Here is a 15,945-nt window from a genome sequence, read left to right on the forward strand (position 1 = left end):
CAGGGCCATGAGGAGAATTGCTAAGACCCCAAAGGCCTGTACTGCCTATAATAGCAGTGCCAAGCCCTGCTGTGCCTGATACCTGCTGTGTGCTGGGTTCTGATCAAGTGCTGAGGCTCCAAGTAGTTGGGCAGCTCTGGCCCTGTCTCCACTGGGAAATCCAGGCATCCCTCTTCCTAGAACAAAGGGCTCTGTCAGGCCCCAGTAGGGATCCTCCTGTAGCAGACTGGAGGGATGCCTATATCTGAGAATATTAGGAAGGTCTTTCATATCTGGAAAGTGCTTCCTTCTCATTCTCTGCCTACCACAACTATCTAAAATAATGTCATTAGCAACTCATCTCTGAAAGGGATGCCAAAGATCAGGGATCAGGCTCTGACTCTCAGGGATGGGTAATCCCTAGAAGTTACCCGGGCTAGTCTTTCCCCTCGTAGGAAACTCCTCGCTAGCATCACTGCAGGCCTGACTTATACACAGGCTGTGCTGAGGAGCTCCCCACCTCTCAGCCCTCCTTTTCCCTTTATGTAGGCTCTCTGGCTCAGTGTCTGTATGTGCTGCCTCCTGTCCTACCCTAGCCTGAAGCCCCTACCTGCCCTGCACCCCTACATTCCAGCAGAATGGAGGCCAGGCCAGGGACTTGGTTCATGGGAGAGAGGATAGGCTGTGCGTCCTGGAGGACAGGGGTGGGGGTGCCCAGCTGACCCCCTGACATTACCTTCCATTTCTGGGCTCCAGGACAAGTGGGAAGAAAAGGCTCGTGAGGATAAGAGCTTTGACATCTTCTGTGATGTGGGCCACATGGCGCTGGACTCACTCATGAAGTGCACCTTTGGCAAAGGAAACAGCGGTCTCAGTCACAGGTCCGGGGGTACTTGGGGCTGACCACAGTCTCTATCTACCCAGGCCAGCTCAGTGGGGAGTGTTGGCAGGACTCTAGGGCCCTGGTTTGAGAGGACATAGGGTCCTGCCCTAGGAAGCCCCAGCTTGGGCATAGGTAGAGGCAACTGGGCCTTGCCCAAAGTTAGAAGACAGATTCTTCCTTTGGTGGAGAGGCTTAATGGCAGGGAGAGGAAGGGTGAGAAGCATGTGGTTGGGGCTGGATTCTGGAATAGAATTGCCCCAGGCAACTCTGTGGGTCACAGTCTGAGCACTCCTGCCCACTCTTCTACTGTGTAGGGACAATAGCTACTACCTGGCGGTCAGCGACCTCACTCTGCTGATGCAGCAGCGCATCGAGTCCTTCCAGTACCATAATGACTTCATCTACTGGCTCACCCCACACGGCCGACGCTTCCTACGGGCCTGCCAGGAAGCCCACGACCACACAGGTGGGCATTTCCCACAGGACCCAACCACAGGAAGCCAAGGGTCCAGTCTAGCTCCTCTAGGCCCATCTGGGACCTCTGCCATTGCAGAATTTCAGCCCCCCTTCAGGCAGAGAATGGGTCCCCAGGCAGTGACACTCTCTGCTCCTGGCCCAGACCAGGTCATCAAGGAACGAAAGGCAGCCCTGCAGGATGAGAAAGAGCAGGAGAAGATCCAGAACCGGAGGCACCTGGACTTCCTAGATATTCTTCTGGGGGCTCGGGTGAGTGAGTGTGCAGTGGGCCACCCCCACCCGAGAACTTGTACCAGAGGGGTCAAGCCCCTCCCTTGGACAGCAGCAGGGGCTGGTAAGCACTTCCCTTCTCTTTCCCCAGCAAATATGACCTGCTCCTTGTCTTATGACACACATCAGAAAAAAACTCATAGATGGGAAGCTGTGGCAGTGGGGAGAGATGTAGTAGCAGGAAGCCTGGGTCATATGTTAGAAGTCCTAAAGACCAATTCTAGCCTTCTAAGACTCTGAAGAGTCTTTCCTTCCTTCCTTTCCTTCCTTTATTCCTTCCTTTATTCATCCACTCTACAAACTCACTAACCCCTACCCTGGGTTAGTTCTTGTGTGGAAGATGAGAAAGACCTGGCCTTGCATCCAGACACTTATAGTCTAGTGGAGGAGACAGGAGGTGGACAGTGACAAAGATCTCTTCCTCTGCCAGGTGGCATTCTGAGCAGAATTGACTGTCAGGGATGGGTAAGGTCACTTGGGCAGAGGGATCAGGGAAGGTTTCCTGGAGTAGGAGGCATCCAAACCATGCCTGGGATAGGAATCTGGGGGAAGGTCTCAACTCCCAGTCTGAAAAGGAGTTTTCCTTCCCTCCCTTGGACCTTCATTTGACAGCTGTTATGATGTCTTCTTGATACCTATCTCAAATACATTGAGCTGTCCCATCATGCCTTCCCTAACCTAGGATGAAAGTGGGATCAAGTTGTCCGATGCAGAACTGCGGGCTGAAGTGGACACATTCATGTTTGAAGGCCATGACACCACCACCAGTGGCATCTCCTGGTTTCTCTATTGCATGGCCCTGTACCCGGAGCACCAGAGTCGTTGCCGGGAGGAGGTCTGCGAGATCCTTGGGGACCGGGACTCCTTCCAGTGGTGAGTGAGGCTGTGGCTGAGCACAGTGTCTTTCTTCCCTGTCCCAGCAATAAGTTGAGCCTATGCTGTCTGGTGTCATCTTCAGATGATGCAGGGGGGCCATCCTGGAAACTAGGTGAGGGTGGTGGCCATTGTCCTGTTCCTTCCAGTGCTGTGGCTTTCAGGGGGGGACCTCTGCAGACACATCCCTCAGCTCCTTCTCCCATAGTGCAGCCTTTTTCAGGTTGAGTTGCCACCAGGAGGCCGATTTTTGGTGTACTGACTGCCTCTGCTGGCAGAACCTGACTACCCTTCTGGGGTGCTGGATGGAACAGTGGGGGCCAGCTGCCGGGAGATAGGAGGGAACTGAGGATGGATACAGCCAGACCCTGGGGAGCTGACCACATCCCTCCCACCTGCCTTTGGATGGTTATGTGCAGCCTCTAGACTCCTCTGGTGAAAGAGAAAAGCCTGTTTCCCAAACCCCACCACTTAAAATCTTTCAATTGTTCTCTGTTTCTTGATTCAAATTTGAACTCATTGACATGACACTGACAGATGCTGACCTCTTTGCAGGTCATCTCTGGGATTCTCCCACAGGCCCCTCTCTCCCTCCCCCCTCCCCCTCAGGCCTTGGCCTTCTGTCAGCCACCTTAACTTTCTCTCTGGCTCCTGGGCTACCTCCAACGTGGGGTTAGGCACAGAGCATAGCACAGCAAATGCTCCGTCAGTGGGAGAGACTTTAGATTCACCGGAAGGAGACTGACCTATATTTCAGGATCTGAGATTTGATGTCTCCACTATATACTTTTACCAGACAGATGTTGGAAACCTCCCAGGGTGTCCAGCCATGTGCCAGGTGCTTCTGGGGGTGCGGCTGGGAAGAGAAGGAAAAGGAGCCAAGTTGTTGCCATTAGGAGGTTTTTAGAAAGTTGAACCAAATAACCAAAAGCTAGAGAGAAAACACAGAATGGAGTAAGATTGAGTGGCCCATGTTGAGAGCAGAGGAATCAGAAGGAGTGGGGCTTGGACTGACTTTCTTTTTTTTTTTAAATTAATTTATTTATTGAGAGAGGGAGAGGGAGACAGAGACAGAGAGAGAGGGAGAGAGAGAGAGAGAGAACAAGAACAAGTAGGGAAGGGGCAGAGAGAGAAGGAAAGAGAGAATCCAATGCAGGGCTCAAACCCATGAACTGTGAGATCATGACCTGAGCCAAAATCAAGAGTCAGAGGCTTAACTGATTGAGCCACCCAGATGCCACTTGAGTTGGCTTTCTAAGGAGGGGTGACACTCAGGCAAAGGAAGAAAGAAACAGGCATTTAGGTGGTATAACAACATGAACACGGCTTGGAGGCAGGGAGTTAAAATATTTATTTATTTTATTTTCACTTCATTTCAGTTAGAACTTGAAGCAACTTACAGGACACTTATTCAATACAAGTAATAAAACACAAATGAAAAAATTATTACTGGTATATAATACTTTGTTAATGTTAATTGAAAATATCTTATCCCGGTGTGTAACCTGCCATTTCATCTCCTCTAAGGTATCTCTTGATGAATACAAGTTCCTGGTTTTAACAAAGTCAAGTATATCTAAAAAAAATGAGGACCTGGCCAAAAAAAAATCCTTAGGGTTTGGGGCTCTCTAATAAAGTGCTGCATAGTGATCATGGTTGGACCACATTTGTGTGTGAGCTTCCTGGTAGAAAAGAGGAAAAGAGAAATACAATTTTTGTTTTTGAACTGAGCTTGTCATAGTTTATGCATTTATTTCTTCATTCAACCAATGTATATCAGCCCTTGTTTTCTTCCACCTCAGCTCCACAGGGGAAACCAAGTGGAACCTAAAGAATTGTCCTTTATGGGGCTTTTGTGGGGCCTTGAGAGACACAGGAGTGACTGTCTTTGATGGCTGGATACACATACAACTCTAGGGTTCTGTGCCTTCCTTTTCTAGCAGCAATGAGGGAGGGATGGAGAAAAGTGGAATCAGAAAAAAAGAAAAAGAAAAAAAGGAAAAGTGGAGCCAGAACCCCTGGGTCCAAGTGGCTACCCCATTCCCGTCTGGTGTAGACACTTGAAGCATTTATGTCCCTCTCCCTGTTGGATGTGTGATGGTGGTTAAGGTGGAAAGGTGGGGCTGGAGCCTGCCTTCCTGTGGAACCCCATTGCTTCCCATCCCCAGAAAGCTTGGTTGTATTGCTGGTAGGGATGATCTGGGGAAGATGACCTACTTGACCATGTGCATCAAGGAGAGCCTTCGCCTCTACCCACCTGTGCCCCAGGTGTACCGCCAGCTCAGCAAGCCTGTCAACTTTGTGGATGGCCGCTCTCTACCTGCAGGTGAGATGGAATGGATTGGGGATGGAACTGGAGTCCTTGTGGATGCTTCTCTGACACTCTCTGTCACTTTGGTCAAATCTTTGCACCAATGGGGAAGAGCTCAAGCTTTGTGTTTGGCCTTGGTCCAAATCCTGGTTCTATAATGCATGGATAGATCTCTACTTCGAGCCTCTGTTTCCTCTTCTGTAAAGCAGGGGCAAGAAGAGTATTTGCCTTACAAGGTTGTTGTCAAGGTTAAAGAGACAGTATTCATCAGGGATGTCATGTACCACTATGTAGGTTGTGTCCTGAACAACTTCAGGAAGCACCATTCACATAGACAATGATGATGTGCATTCCACAACCTGTGCAGCTGTATGTAGTAGCTTCGTAAGGAGTGTTTAACTCTGTATCCGGCACACAACATGCACCTGATGAATGGTAGGTGTTACTATTGATAGCATAAGGTTATGAATAGTAACTTCCCTCAAGCATCAATTATTTGAAAGTAGAAAGTGTTGTAATAGTCCTTGCCTGTCCTGTCTCATGGTAAGGTGGGTTCAGTCCTCCTTTTTCCTCTCTCCATTCCACAATGTCTGTGTCGGGTGCTTGTGTCCAGTGCTGGGACTGGAGGAAGTAGATATGATCATCAAAAGCACTTTTATGTCTTGAACATGGTGATGAACCCTCCATCACTGGCAGTGCTCAGGTGGGGGCTTGTACCTAGTTAGAAGAATACTAGGGGATTCTGGCCCTGTGAGGAGGTGGGCATGGCTCTCTGAGGACCACCTAGCTACCAAGCCTCTACTCTGCCCACAGGCAGCCTGATCTCTCTGCACATCTATGCCCTCCACAGGAACAGCTCAGTGTGGCCTGACTCTGAGGTACCCCATCCCCGGGCCTGGAGGTCAGATGGGGTGGGAGGCTATGGAGGTCACCCTCTCCAGCACCTGGCAGATATTTAAACAAGGCTTGTCCTCTTAGGTCTTTGACCCTCTGCGCTTTACTCCTGAGAATGTGGCCACACGCCACCCCTTTGCTTTCATGCCCTTCTCTGCTGGGCCCAGGTAAGGAGAGGACCAATGTCCCCAGGCCCTCAGGACTGGGGAGGGGAGAATGGAAGATGTTGTGGGTAAAGCATCATTTTGGGGAATTCTGTGATAAGAGAGCTGCCACTGGGTTTTGGGTGATCCTAAAGCAGAGTAAATTCCAGGGACTTTCTTCTTTCCATTAGCATATTCATGTTCCTGGCAGGTGGTGGGCTGGCTGAGTCATTCCAAGAGAAGCCCCCAAACCAGAACTCCCAATGTGAATCTACTCGGTCTGGGACCCTCACTGTGCTCCCAAGATCTGTTGCCTGTGTCCAAGTCAATCAATTGATCAGCCAGTTATCCATCCACAAATAGTTATTGGCTTTTGTTGGCCACTAAGAGTTTTGGACTTTCTCACTCTTGACACACCATAGTCTGATGCCACCTTGTGCTGCTCATGGTAGGAACTGCATCGGACAGCAGTTTGCCATGAATGAGATGAAGGTGGTCACGGCCCTCTGCTTGCTCCGCTTTGAGTTCGCCCTGGACCCCTTGCAGCCCCCCATCAAGATGCCCCAGCTAATCCTGCGCTCCAAGAATGGAATCCACCTCCGTCTGAAGCCTCTGCACCTGGGCTCTGGGAAGTAGCTCTGCCTGGGGTAGGGCCCCAGACAGCCCAGACTGTGGCCTCTCCTTGGGCTGGATCATAGAATCTCCCAAGCTGGATCATAGAATAGCTATGGCTCCCTGTCTTTGGGAGGCTTACAGTTTAGAAGGGGAGCAGGCACCCACATAAACAGTCACCTGGAGGGCAGTGACATGTAAGCATGTGTGTCAATAAATGTTTATTATGTGTGTATTCTAAACCTCATTCATTCAACAAACATATGATGAGCACATACTTGCTTCTAGGATCTCCCTTTATCTCCTATAATTGACAATCTTTCTAGAATGTAGCAGAAACTTACATGCCAGCCCTGATGATGCAGTGAATGCAATGGAAGCTTTGTCTTGGGATTCATGATTCTGATCCAGCACTCACCTACTCCACATGAAAGAGGGATGGCTTTGAGGACTTTCCCCCTCACTGAGTTGTATTTCTCTGCTTAACTGTGTGTGTGTGTGTGCGTGTGTGTGCATCTGTGTGTGTGTGTGTGTGTAATATAACAGACATAAGGAAAAATTACCTAAACAAAAAATGTACAAGGCAATGAATTTCTAAAGGAAATTCCCAGGCAACTACCACTGAAATCAAGGAATATGGAACATGGTTTCCCAAGTGTATCTTCTGCCCCTCCTGAGACAGGTTTCTGTAGCACTCCAGCCATTGTCAGCATCTGTGTCACAGTCACCCAGTACTCCGAGTGTTCAGGCTTTTGCTGGAGAAAGCGGTAGAGTGGCATTAAAGAGGGGGGCTTCCTGGAAGAGACAGTGCTTAAATCAAACCTTGAGGCAGGTGAGGTACAAAGGTACAAAGAATGGTTTTAGGGGAGGGCCTCAGACTGGGGGGGCCCCATGATGAATTAGAAATTCTTCTTCAGTATTCCCTGCGGCAGCTGCCTGATGGGTGGGGTCACATATATCACCAGGGTTCAAGTTCTAAGGCCACTATTGAGTTCCAATCCAGGAATTAGACAACAGTGGAAGGGAGGACACTGGAGATGGAGGGGATGGATAAGAGAGGGGAATTCTAGCCCTGGGACTTGGGGATGTCTCCATGTTGCCCTGAGGATGTACCATATGGAGACACAACCTTCCTGCTATTGATGCTTCCCCTTCTTAAAAGAAGGCCACAGCCCTGGAAGTTTGGCTATGGGCCACCTGCTCACTCCTGCAAAGCCTTGTCAAGACCCAGACCTCCTTACCCACCTGAGCTGAGACCTCAGCTAGGGTGTCATCCATGTCACCAACTTCCCTCTCTGTCCTGCTTGTAGACAGACCCTTCTCTATGCAAGTAGAGGTAGCCATCACCAGAGAGCAGAACTCGGAGGTCATAATCACCTCTGGCCCATGGGTGGCACCCAAGTCTAAGACTTGTCTGCTTCCCTTATCTGTTTGGTTTGTCAGGAAACCTATGAGGAAGGACTGGAGGCGGCCCTTATCCTACTTCAATGTTAAGAGAAGGAAACTGCCAAGATGCCCATCAGAAAAAATCTTGAGATGAGGCCTTCTGACTTTGGACCCTCGTGACCAAGACTCCATAGGTGTATTGATTCTCTTGTTCTGAGAGTGTATGTCTGTGGGAAACAGAGCTGAGAGCTCCAAGCTTGACAGAAAGGGAAAGCTCCACGTGGCAAGGGAGGACCGAGGCTGCAGAACAGTGGGCACCAAAGATGAACTCCACTTAATCTTTCTAGCCCTCCAAACACCCAGTGGCTTCCTATGACCCCTGGCATTTGTATGCACGTGTATGGGGTAGAGTATAGAGTGTGTGAGGAGTGCACACAGGTGTGGCTATACAGGTATGTGGCATGGGGATTGTGCATATGAGTGTGAACTCAGCCTGGGTTTCTTCTTTTGCCTAGAGGCAGCAGGCTTACTTCTTGGTCACAATCATTAACATCAGTATAATCCTGTGGTCAGAGCATGTGTCCATGGCTGGCCACCCAGAATTCCAAGCTCCCATTATCTTGTACTCTCTGAGCCTCAGCCCCTCCCCTCTGCACCACCTGATGCCAGGGAACCTTCCAGACTTCCTGTCCAGTGCCTTCCCAGCTTACTTTCCTGCCCCAACCCCTAGTCAAACACCAAGCATCCACTCTGTCCCTTCTCAAAGCAGGGCTGAACTAGCCCAGTGATCTAGAAAGCCAGGGGACAGAAAGGGAGGTCCTGGCTATAAGCACCAACTGGGGAAGAAGGCCCTTCAGGGAGGCAGAATGTAGCATCACACCATAGGCAGAGGCCTGCAAGGAAGTCTGTCTATGGCATCCAGGGGTCTGGCTAGGAATGGCAGGGGGTGGGATAGGAGGGAGATCTGTGTTTAGAACCAAGGAAAGAATGGGGGCTGGTTTGAGAGAGATGGAGGAGGGCAAAGGAGGACCTGGGAACAGGGCCCAGGGTCAGGAGGACAAACCCCCAAGCAGTCACATAATGGAGCAGGGTTGAAAAAGTCCCTCCCACTCAGGGTGGCAGACCAGAGATGCAAGGGACTGCCAAGGGGGTTGTCCTGTGGGAGAGATGCCACCTTCAATTTGCTGCTTGCTTGTCACATCCTTTGCCACTGGCCAATCCATTGGCCCACATGGTCTCCTACCAGTACTGCCTAGATAGCCAACCACTCCATGGCCTGATGCAATGGGACACATCCGGCCCTCTTGGGGTTCTGGCATCACAGAGCAGATATGACCCCACTTCCTTGTCTCCTCTGTCTTTCTCCCCCTTCTCTCTCTTTTCTTCATCTACTTCCAAGGGAAGACACACACTCCATACAACATTAAGAACTTTATTCCAGGGAGGAAAAAAGAAGAGGGTATATGAATAATGACAAACAAGAATGCAGGTAACACACAGAAAAGAGCTGGGATCATGGACCAATAGCAATCACACAGAAACTAAGCAGGGTGAATGATGGTTCCCCAAGTCCATGTCCTAGAACCTGAGATAGGTCTGTTTTATCCAAGCAGGGCTATACAATCACAAAAACCTTTATGGAAGAGAAGGTGATATGAATACAGAAGCAGAAAAACATTGAAAGATACTGCTGAATTTGAATATAGAGGAGGCTCCAGAAGCCAAAGATCACAAGGAATGCAGCTAGAGGCTGGAACAGGCACAGGGGGATTCTCTCTTAAAGCCTGGAGGTAGTGTGACTGTACCAACTTCTTGTCTGTTTTCCAGCAAAATCAATTTTAGAATTTCAACTCCAGAACTGTAAGAGAACAAATTGATATTATTATAAGTCACTAAGGCTATGGTAAATTATTTTGGCAGCCAGAAAAAAATAATATAGGGACAACCAAACAGGTACAAAAGGAGAAAGACATGCAGAGGAAAGCAAGGTGGGGGACAAGCAGGCATTGGGTTAAGTGGACAGGCAGGGATTCACATAGATAGGAAAAAGGTAAAAGATGAGTAAATAGGAAACCTGGCAAAGGGTGAGACAGAGAAGGTCAGACACTCTGATGGCAAGAGGAGGCTCTCAGGGAGGCTGGAGGGGGACAGAAGACAGGAGACAGGGGAGACGGACAGGAAGACAGGATGGCAGGCAGGAGGGCCTCAGAACTCATCCTTGTCTGCACAGGGGTTAGAGCAGCTTCCTGAGATGCAGGTGGATCCCATTCTTGGACCTCAACACAATTCTTGGCCAGGGAACAGGGACCCTGGAAGGATCTGGCGCCAGCTCAAAGCGGAGCAGGGTCAGGGCCACCGCCACCTTCATCTTGTTCATGGCAAACTGCTTCCCAATGCAGTTCCTGGGTCAGGGAGGGAAAAGGAAATGCAAAGTGGCCTCAATCCCCTTGCTGGGAACAGCACATGCAGGGACCTCCTGCATGGACCTGGCCCCGATCCCTTTCCTTATAGGATACACACACATCTTGACCCAAGCCTTGCTTCACACTCTACCTCTGACCTTTGACAAAGCCTACAGTCTTCCAGGGCTAGCTCTTTCTCCTACCTCTGCTGTCAACAGGCCTGAAATCCTCTTACAAGGGGGTCAGCTCCCTGAGCCACCCAGGCAAGTCAAGTGATCACTACAACAGTTAATCAAATTATTTGCCCTCTCCATAAGCCATTTCTGATTTCATAAAGGGAAAGCCAGGATACGGTACCATAGGGGATAGGCTGGGACACACTTCAGGCCTTAACCATCTGGGGAGCAATAGGGACCCAGATCCTCAGAGAAAGGACAAGGTGGAATTGTGTAGGGAAGTCAGAATGGAAACAGGGAAACATCCTGGAGGGGCAAGGCCTTAGCGATGCTCAACCTGCTACACCATCTGCCACCCAGTTTGGGTCTAGACTCCTGTCATCCCCTTGACCCCTCCTTCAACCAGCTGCTGTAGATATTAATTGTACTTGATAAAGCCTGCCATCCCTCAGGCTCCTCACCCAAGCTTTCCTGTCTCCTGCCTTCCCTTCCTGTCCTGAAGCCTCAGCCCAGTTCAGACCCTCCCAGGCCCTCCATCACAGCTAAGACATGTCCCTGTGCCTCAGCTGGCATGAAAACTCTCTCCTGCTTGTTGCCTCACTCACCTGTCATCTATCCAGCTCCACCTTCCAGCTCAGCTCCTGCTGATGAGATCCCTGAGAATACCCTCCCTCTACCTCTACCTGCCACATGCTCAAGGTTAAGGGCAATGAAAGTTCACCCTCACCTCTGCTGCTGGCAGCACATCTGTATTCACAGACCGTGAAGTCACACTAGTGTTTTTTACTCAGGGACACATCACCTTCCATAATAGGACAGTTCCAGGTACATGGAATGTCCTACTGTGTGTTCAGTTAGTAAATGATGGAGTGAAATAATAATGAATGAATGAATGATGTCTCTTTGAGTGGAGACATTTATCTATTGACTGTGAACTCTTAGAGGCAAGGGCAGTATCTTTCTCTGTGTTTCCAACTCCTAGAAGAGGACTTGGCATACATAGATAGGCTTAATTAGTAGTCTTATAACTGAATGATGTTTATTGAACTGAAAAAAACCCTGAATGGAATGAAATGAAATATGAGTAACTATTAGGTGTGAGCTAGGCTGGAGCTGTCTATCCCTCTCCTGTCTCTACTGGCAGCCATATGACTTGCACTAATGTCTAGGCTCAAATCCTACAGCGAGTATCTGGAAGAGTAGTTTGCTTAAAGCCTATTCTGTGAAAGTGGATTCACTATTTGAAGAACTCACAGATTTATGTATTCAGAAAATAACTTGTTTCTAGTAAATATTTACAAGGTTTATGGAGGTTACTATTTAGAGGACCATTTCAATAGCACTGGAGGATTTCAGAGCAGCCACTCTGGAGAATAGTCATCCAGCTCCACAGCCACTTCAAGTCTGCTTTATGTTTTACACACCAGGAACTTTGCAAATGCCATATATAAAGTGTCATCTACAAATTAGTGGGTTTTCTCTCAAAAGCAGTTGATTGTCCTCAATTTTGTGCTTTTGGCTAATGTTGACTATATAGATTCTGGGACTAAGATATATAAATCCCATTCGCATAAGGAATTTTGCTAGCTGGAAAAGTTGTCATGGTTATGTGAATATTAATGCAAAGTAAACATTTTGTTGGATTAGATTGCAAAAATAGAGAAGACAGGTATTGATGTGAGACATTGTTCAAATGACTACTCAAACCAATCATGTATATGACTTGACCATTTGTAACAGGAATCCATGGGAAATCCAAACCCAGGCAAATAGCATTGATACAGTGAGTGACAGATCAGTGAATTAGGTACAAAAAGCAGTGGGCTGGACTCACAATATAGGATGAGAGAAAATCATCTTTAGAAATTAGTAATAATTGAGAAAATCAAACATCTGAAATATTCTGATTATGAGAAATCATCCTCCTAAAGTGAGGAAAGCACTGGAATACACTAAACTTTGGAACACCATGATACTGAATTATAGTTGGCTATTGGGTAAGAGCATGGGTCAAAGACATCATGGCAGGTTGTGATTGCCACCTTTCCTTTGAACACAGAGACACACACCTTTTCCCAACACACAGTCATAAAAGACCAGTAACTGCAGACATCACAGATGAACAGAACAGGTCATAAACATCAAATATATGCCTAGAACACCCCCATCCATGTTCAAGCACCTCACCTTGATCCTCCTGAGAAGGGCAGGAAAGCATGACTGTGTCGAGCAGAACCTGGTGCATACTGTGAAGGGTCAAACACCTGCAGAGGGAACACCAGGGACAGGACAGGTGTAGTCAAGTCTCTCCTTCCTATCAACCAACCACCACACAGACTACCCAGAGGTGGGATGGGGAAGATGGATGTGTCTGGAGAGATCATCCCATCCCCTCCTACCATCATACCTCTGGGTTTGGCCACACCTTTGGGTTGTGGTGAAGGCAATAAAAAGAGAGCATGAGTAAGAATCCTGTGGGACAGAAGACAAAAGACTGATCATACTCATGCCATGAGGAGCCATGTGCGTGCACAATGAGAGCCACTTCTCATCACTCCAAGTGGATTGATTGTGTGGCAAGGGAGGTGGGGCTTACATGGCAAAGCATATGTGAACATATTACTAGATAACCAGAACAGGTTGAGAAGCAGGAAAGAACTGGAGGCTTATGTTCTGGAGGAACTAAAGTGACAGACAACTCACATTTGTCAAGTACAATCTATGAGCCTTTGGGGAATATGCATGAACTTATCCATCCTCACAACAACCGTCCAATGAAGGTGCTCATATCTCCATTGTTCACATGAGGCACCTGAGCCTCAAGAAGCTAAGCTACTTGCTTATGACCACACAGTTAGAATGTGGCGGGGCTGGGATTCAGATCAGTGGTGAGCCGAATGTTGGCCTCCAACCATGGCTGGGATCTCAGGTATGATCTTCAGCTTCTCTCTGCCACCAGCCTGAGGGCTCTCCAGATCCTGGACCATCTGAGCCATGACAGTGAATTTTTTAATGTCTCTCAGTAACCTAGACCCCAAAAGGAAAGATAACATCTCCCCCTACTCCACCTGATTGTCTTTCAAGCATTCACATCTCAGGGAATTAGAATATTAAGGCAAAACCCAAAGCCACATTCAGAGGCTGCCATTTGTTTATTGAGTTTCTGCTGGATTTAAACTCTGTGCAAAGCACATCATATACCTCACCCAAACTGCAAAGGAAGCATTGATTCTGAGGTGGAAACTAGTCTCAAAGACTTTCAGGAACTGCCTTGGGGTGTATAGATTTCTGACTTCCCATGTGTTCTTATTTAGTGAGTGTGGTGATGCTCATACCTTTGGGCAAGGACCGTCCATCAGGGAAGCTGATGGGCTTGCTGAGCTCTCTTCCAATGCCTGGAACTGGCGGATAGAGTCGCAGTGCCTCCTTGATGCACATGGTGGTGTAGGGCATCTGGTCTAGGTGGTCCCTGAAACAAAGCTATCCTGAAGGACAGGCAAGATGCTGGCAAGCAGGGAATTCTCTAAATGAGTGAGCAGGGGTCTCCCATCTCATGAGCACTCACCAGTGTGCTCATCTCCCAGAAGGCTCTGGACCTCTTCCCGGCACTGCTGTTGATGCTCAGGGTGTGTGGCCAGGGCATAGAGGATCCAGGAGATGCCACTGGCTGTGGTGTCATGGCCCTCACACATGAACGTGTCAACTTCAGCACAGAGGTCCTTGTCAGGCATGCTGCTCCCGTCCTCCATCTGGGAAGACATGGAGACACAGCAGGGTTTGCCTCCCTCCTCCAAGCTTGTGTGCAAAGCCTCCTGCCTCCCCTGCTCACACTCACTTTGGCAAATCGGAGGATGTCCAGGAAGTCCAAGTGCCTCTTTCTCCTGACCTTCTCCAGCTCTCCCTCCTCCTGCAGCTGAGCCTTCTTCAGCTTGATCACTCCGTCTGTCCCAGAACAGTGTTCCCAGGCAGAGCTGAGAGCTCTAAGTTCCCAGACACAGCCACCTCCCTTGGCCCACTTGCTGCTTGTATCCCAGCCTGGGTTCCAGCTGGATCAGGAGGAAAGTGGTAATGGGTGTGCATGTCAGGGTGAGAGCTGTGGCACCACGTGCTTGTGGGTTGGGTCGCCTCTCAACAGCACAGCCTGTAGAGACTCTGCTTGAATGCTGCTGGCAGGGGGTCTCACCCAACCTTCACCCATGTGCTGACATGTGTCAGCTCCTGCACAGCACTGGCATCCTAACACCTGCACCAGGGGGGTACCCAGTGTAGGTCTGTCCCAGTCCCTGGAGTAGCAGAGAGGAGACAGGGGTCTGCCTGAGTGTTTGGGGTCAGTTCCTTTGGGATGTGTCCAGTGAAGGAGTGGAGCTGCCCAGGGGTCAGAGTCCAACCTGAGTGTTGATGGGCAAGCTGGCAGGTCTGGTGGTTCCAGCGGCCTTCAGGGGTCAGCCTGTAAATGATGTCATTCTGGTAGAGAGCATTCCACACTCGGGGGAAAAAACAGATTGCTCAGGTCTTGAATGGCCTGAATGTAGGACTGGGAGATCCTGAATGGGGAGGATGCAGAAGGGCCTGTGTGAGGGAGACATCTGCCCTAGAGTGGATTGGGCTGTGGGTGGAGGGTTCCTCAATCAGTGGGACAGGCAACCTGAGGCATTTTCCTTTTCTGTCTTATGCACTCAAAACCATCAGCCCATTTGTGTGATGGTAGCCAGGTTTTTCCCTATGGCAGGGATCAGGGATCTGTGCCTAATTAACTTTGGTGTGGGCCGAATTTGATTGTGGCCTGGTGCTCTCTGCATAATGTGGCTGTTTGTGCTAGAAAACACCTAAGCTGCCCTACCTACCTCTCAGGATAAGTCCATGCCAGTTGGTAGGAAATAGGACCTGGTAGCTGAAGATTACACTGACCTGTCTGCTTGGTGGCTGCCTTGGTAGCTGAAGGCACACTTCATAATGGTGTCCAAGGTCATTAAGGAGACATGCTCAAAGATCTCCACGTATGAGTTCTGTCTGATGAAGTCCTCCCATTTGTCCTGTGGTGGTGGGACATATTAATCCTCTACTCCTCCAGAAGGCCCATGTTGACAAGGCTAGACTCTCTTTCTGTCTCTGCAAATATTCTGATGAGATGTCCTCACTTTCTAAAGTGGATTGTTTGGGGCTATTTGGAGCCATATGGCAAGTAAGTATTTCTAAAATGATTATTTCTCAGACATATTTGTTACATAATTAATCATGATCTCTTATAGTCTGATGTAGGAGTATGTTATGGCACTAACCATCTTTTAGCAGACCAGGAAACATTGTTCCCCAGGGCACAAAGGGGGAATCTTTCTGTCCTGTAGTTGATCTAACACGAGAAAAAGGTGAAGTTCCACATTAAGGGGCAAGTGTCAAAGTAGGAGAAAGGCTAAAGGGCCAGTACCAGGGTTCCTAAGGAAGGGATATCAGGGATCTCAATTCCTTTTGTTCAACAAAAGTCAGCTGAGCACAGTGAGAAATAAGGGTCCTGTTCAGAGATGATATTATTCCAGGACCA

General features: G+C 48.9%; 2 protein-coding genes and 1 long non-coding RNA gene across 5 annotated transcripts in view; 1 reads left to right on the forward strand and 2 right to left on the reverse strand.

Moving 5' to 3' along the window:
* Nucleotides 1-6,677, forward strand: part of LOC122480460 (cytochrome P450 4B1) — a 61,262-nt gene extending 54,585 nt beyond the window's left edge. For 2 of the 3 annotated variants that reach the window (XM_043574895.1, XM_043574893.1), the window contains exons 5-12: nucleotides 736-860; nucleotides 1,177-1,328; nucleotides 1,482-1,588; nucleotides 2,292-2,482; nucleotides 4,675-4,808; nucleotides 5,607-5,671; nucleotides 5,772-5,854; nucleotides 6,283-6,677. In XM_043574895.1, the coding sequence (XP_043430830.1) occupies nucleotides 736-860; nucleotides 1,177-1,328; nucleotides 1,482-1,588; nucleotides 2,292-2,482; nucleotides 4,675-4,808; nucleotides 5,607-5,671; nucleotides 5,772-5,854; nucleotides 6,283-6,466 (1,041 nt within the window). In that variant the 3' untranslated portion in view covers nucleotides 6,467-6,677. The other variant, XM_043574894.1, reaches the window with a different exon arrangement.
* Nucleotides 6,678-9,244: 2,567 nt separating this feature from the next.
* Nucleotides 9,245-12,695, reverse strand: LOC122480464. Its single transcript, XR_006296575.1, has 2 exons — nucleotides 12,594-12,695; nucleotides 9,245-10,230 (listed from the first exon to the last, which is right to left on the reverse strand). It is a non-coding gene; the product is annotated as an uncharacterized LOC122480464 (long non-coding RNA).
* A 1,016-nt stretch (nucleotides 12,696-13,711) lies between these two features.
* Nucleotides 13,712-14,614, reverse strand: LOC122479394 (cytochrome P450 4A14-like). The gene is made up of 4 exons (XM_043573338.1): nucleotides 14,601-14,614; nucleotides 14,242-14,452; nucleotides 13,972-14,155; nucleotides 13,712-13,875 (listed from the first exon to the last, which is right to left on the reverse strand). Exons 1-4 carry the CDS (start codon nucleotides 14,612-14,614, stop codon nucleotides 13,865-13,867), a joined length of 420 nt encoding a protein of 139 aa, XP_043429273.1. The 3' UTR covers nucleotides 13,712-13,864.
* Between the last annotated feature and the right edge of the window lie 1,331 nt (nucleotides 14,615-15,945).

This window comes from Prionailurus bengalensis, chromosome C1, assembly GCF_016509475.1.
Source record: "Prionailurus bengalensis isolate Pbe53 chromosome C1, Fcat_Pben_1.1_paternal_pri, whole genome shotgun sequence".
NCBI lineage: Eukaryota > Metazoa > Chordata > Mammalia > Carnivora > Felidae > Prionailurus > Prionailurus bengalensis.

What these genes read in the sequence shown, in the direction of transcription:
- LOC122479394 (XM_043573338.1), bottom strand. An exon ending in ACATCCTCCGATTTGCCAAA is followed by an intron (nt 14,156 to 14,241) that starts GTGAGTGTGAGC and finishes ATGTCTTCCCAG; the next exon opens with ATGGAGGACGGGAGCAGCAT.